Genomic DNA, 4,242 nt, shown 5'->3' with positions numbered 1-4,242 from the left:
ATTTCATCTTCTTTTTATATCCTTTATATTACAGGAATATAGAAAATTGTACGGGTTGTTTGTTTATGATTTTGACCATTAGATATCTCGCTTTGTGACATTGATTGATACATTTGATAATCAATTCTAGATTTTGACAGAGAAAATTGTTGGTGGTATGTGTTTTTATTAGAGATTGGTATTAATTGCATGATTTTTTTAACATACACTTGCGTGCTTGGATTACTTGATATATGTTAGCCCAAGTCAATTTGTAATAACATTAAAAGACAAGTTTGGTGCCTCAATGAGACACAAATAAAATCAATATTATTTGTCGTCATCGGTTATCACAATTTTAAAAATAAAATGTGACACAAATAAAATCAATATCTCAAATATCTCAAATATATATATATATATATATATATATATATATATATATATATATATATATATATATATATATATATAATATTAATTTTAAAAGAAAAAAGTGTTCGTGCCATCGTCTTCTACGTGGGTCCCATCATTCCAGATCTATTATTGACCCAACACAACTTACCATTTTCCAAATCACCAAATCTGAATATCTCAATCAACACTTTCTCGCTTCGATCTTCTGTTTCTTCCTACAACCTCTATACGTTTTCTCAATCCTACAGTTTAATATGCAGGTTCGTTACTTCTCATCATCATCATCTTTTAATCAATGGGTGCAATTTTTGTGTTTTGAATTAACCTGTCTTGAATTTAGTAGTACTGGATCTTATTTGTGGATGCTTAGGGTTAGGTTGTTTTTTAATTCAATTGCAAGATGATGATCATCATGTGTTACGGTTGCAATTGAATACATGATGGAAAAACAAGATAAATTATTAAGAAAGATTTTGAGATTAATGATTTGAATAGAAGTATAGTTCTGGAGAGAATATTATGGCGGGAGTTAATTGAGTTGATTCATGTAGCCGACTCCACTTTCTAGGATAAGGCTTGATTGTTGTTGTTACCCGGCTTTGTAGCTGCTTTTACTGTAATCTCTTGTAATTTTGTAGCAAGCATAACATTGATTTTGGATTTGTGGTGTTTTAATCTCAGGCGTCACGGGCAAGGCTTTTCAAGGAGTACAAAGAGGTGCAACGAGAGAAGACGGCCGATCCTGATATTCAACTGGTTTGTGATGATTCTAACATTTTTAAGTGGACTGCTCTTATCAAGGTATGATAGCTAATGCTCTTGAAGAAGACTACTCCCTTCCAAAAAACCAATTGCTCACTTATTCAGAGAAGTAGTTAGTCACATTTAATTTTCTCACGGTAATAAAAGAGTAATTGTATTTTGCAAATTGCTACTCAGGGGAACCTGTTCCATGAGAATAAATGGTTTGTTAGAAAGATAAATCTAAATCACCATAATATATTGTTGCTTATATTTGAGACGGAGGGAGTATGTAAGATTTTCAACCAATATTTGATGATATGATCCGTTTGCTCTGGTGTATTTTGTTTACAAATAGGGACCCTCAGAGACTCCTTTCGAGGGTGGTATCTTCCAGCTTGCATTTTCTGTTCCAGAGCATTATCCTCTACAACCGCCTCAAGTCCGGTTTTTGACTAAAATATTTCACCCGAATGTGCATTTTAAGGTAGGATGGATTCCTCTGGAAGTGTATGGCAGTTTGTTGTTTCATGATGCTTTTCACTATAAGAACACAATTGTTTGATTTCTACAGTGAATTATAGTATCCTAGTTTGTTTCGGTGATGAATGGTTTCTCAAATTTTCTATCTAAGTGATGCATATAGTTTAGTAAACACCATCTAGAAGTCATTTGCTTGTGAGTGAATGGGATCTGATACTCTAGTAGTCTCTGTTAGTGCTATGAACCATCAGTGTGAAGTTAGAGGTATTCGCAAGCAGTGTTATCTAACACCGGTCATGGCGGATATCAGCGGCTGTTTTTGGGCTCGCCGCAATGGTAAATTTCGACTGATATTGCAGGTTTTCTTCAATAACCCACTACGCCGATGCCACAAATCGGCTGGTATGACATGATTTTGGCTCTCCACCATGGACCGCCATCTGCCACCAACAACGTTTACAAGTTATCTTGTTTCGAGTTTGTGGTATAGAAAAATCAAAACATGTTGCACTTGATTGGATTAGCTAAGACAATAATTAAACTAATTTCAAATGTTGGTACTATATATAATTCACATTTAGTTTTTTCTTCTGTTTTTTTTGTTTAATATCTTTACCCGTGATAGGATAGCAAGGTTGGATAATAAACATGACCAATACAAACACTAGATGCGAAAGTCAAAACTAACATATTATCCATGACTAGCTAGGCACATGAATTGGAATATGATTGCTACTTTTATTTGAAGAGGTAATATGATTGCTACTAATTCCAACAAGTGTTTATACTTGATCTTAGTTGTCTTGATTACCTTCTCTATGGTGGGAAGACCAATGATTTTAACCGTTCGTAAGAACTCATTTGAGACTGAAAGCAATATTGATTGGAATGCCTGGCCATATTTGTTGCTTTCCTTCTGTTCTGGATTAGTTTGATCGTTAACTTCTTTATATTGGATTTGTTTTTCTTGACATGTTTTTCATGAATATTTTTTAACCTCTAGTAATTTTCCAGACGGGAGAGATTTGCCTAGATATCTTGAAAACTGCTTGGAGCCCTGCTTGGACTTTGCAGTCTGTCTGTAGGGCTATAATTGCTTTGATGGCTCATCCAGAACCTGACAGCCCACTGAATTGTGATTCAGGTTGTTAAACTCTCTGTATTTCGTACCATTTTCTTATTTGTCTTTAGTGTTGTGGAATACAAAGAAGTTATATTCTCCTCCCTCTTCCAAATAATAAATAGAACTGCCATAGAAATAAACTTGTATTCATATATGAATCCAATGTAGTATGGATTTAAGTTGATTATAGTTGATTATAGTTGATCATATTGAAGTTGGAATTAAGGATTGAAAAAGTGCAATAGATATGCCAATAAACTATTTTTAAACATCATCATGCCTATCTATCAATTATGCTTGGGAGATGGGTGTGGTAATCCCCTAGGATCTGACATTTCATTTAACGAGGGCCATTTTGTTGTCTTCAACTTTGTACTATTTGAATTTACACGCATGCTTCCTGATTTGTGTTATTTGTTACAGAATTGCCCATTAGTATATTGGTAATTATTTGGTAGATAAAGAACTTCAGATCCTTTAGCCCCCAACTCATTCCAAAACATATACACCTTAATTTCTCTGTACTGAAACAACACAAAACTGAGCTGAAAACTTGTAATCTAGTTGGAGAGTAAGACATTTCTCATTTATTTCCTTTTGGCTGTGCAGGTAATCTTCTGCGTTCAGGTGATGTTAGAGGGTACCGGTCCATGGCAAGAATGTACACGAGGCTTGCAGCAATGCCAAAGAAAGGCTGATTGATTTCTGATAACTTCTGTTCTCTAGTTAATAAGTTAGCAGTTAATGTAGAAGTTCTTTGTTCAAATCTTAATTTGTTTAAAGTGTATACATTTTATTTAAGACATGATTTTTGTTGTTTTAAGATATGTATTACTGTGGTGACTTGTACAAAGTGTCAATGTGACTTCATGTATGTATCTAGACTTGAGCCGAACAATTAACATGCTTGAATAATCCTTGATTGCTTCAATTTTTATGAATGCCATATTTCAAAGAAGACATTTTGCTTTCTGCTTACAGGGCAACATAATGTGCCTGCCTAATTACATTCATGGTTTGACTGATGGTGATAATTCTTGATTCTTTTTGGAGGTTAATTCCTTTTGGAGGAAACATTTTGCTTCTTTTTCAAGTTGATGAACTTGAATTGCACTACGTCTACTCAACAAGAATCAGGACGAAAGTGATCCAACCGTGGACTATCTATTTTGACTACTCAAGTTTTTCTTCAAAGTATTTTAGATATTTTGTAACATTGACCCTGTTAGGACAGCTGCAGGAATGAAGTTGGACATCCCACAACTGTATCTATATCCATGGCTGCCAACAGGGTACCGGGGACGCTGTGCTTTCATCTGTGTCTCTTGATCTCATCCCAACAAAAATGTGGGATACTGTAACTTCTTATTAAGGCGAGTTGCAAGCATAGAAATCATTTCATGAGCGACATTTGCTATAAACTAACTCTTAACCATGAATCTCTCCATGTCTTCACCCATCTTTCTCTTTGGTTGCTACTACTCTTAACATCTACGCTT

At 34.6% G+C, this 4,242-nt stretch overlaps 1 protein-coding gene across 1 annotated transcript; it reads left to right on the top strand.

Moving 5' to 3' along the window:
* The first annotated feature begins 484 nt into the window (after positions 1-484).
* LOC127084832 (protein PEROXIN-4) lies at positions 485-3,674 on the top strand. Its single transcript, XM_051025350.1, has 5 exons — positions 485-656; positions 1,078-1,197; positions 1,496-1,624; positions 2,635-2,764; positions 3,353-3,674. Exons 1-5 carry the CDS (start codon positions 651-653, stop codon positions 3,439-3,441), a joined length of 474 nt encoding a protein of 157 aa, XP_050881307.1. The 5' UTR covers positions 485-650; the 3' UTR covers positions 3,442-3,674.
* The last annotated feature ends 568 nt before the right edge of the window (positions 3,675-4,242 follow it).

The sequence above is a fragment of the Lathyrus oleraceus genome, chromosome 5, assembly GCF_024323335.1.
Source record: "Lathyrus oleraceus cultivar Zhongwan6 chromosome 5, CAAS_Psat_ZW6_1.0, whole genome shotgun sequence".
Taxonomy (NCBI): domain Eukaryota; kingdom Viridiplantae; phylum Streptophyta; class Magnoliopsida; order Fabales; family Fabaceae; genus Lathyrus; species Lathyrus oleraceus.
This window is presented reverse-complemented; position numbering and strand designations above follow the sequence as displayed.

What these genes read in the sequence shown, in the direction of transcription:
- LOC127084832 (XM_051025350.1), top strand. An exon ending in AGTGGACTGCTCTTATCAAG is followed by an intron (nt 1,198 to 1,495) that starts GTATGATAGCTA and finishes GTTTACAAATAG; the next exon opens with GGACCCTCAGAGACTCCTTT. An exon ending in CCCACTGAATTGTGATTCAG is followed by an intron (nt 2,765 to 3,352) that starts GTTGTTAAACTC and finishes TTGGCTGTGCAG; the next exon opens with GTAATCTTCTGCGTTCAGGT.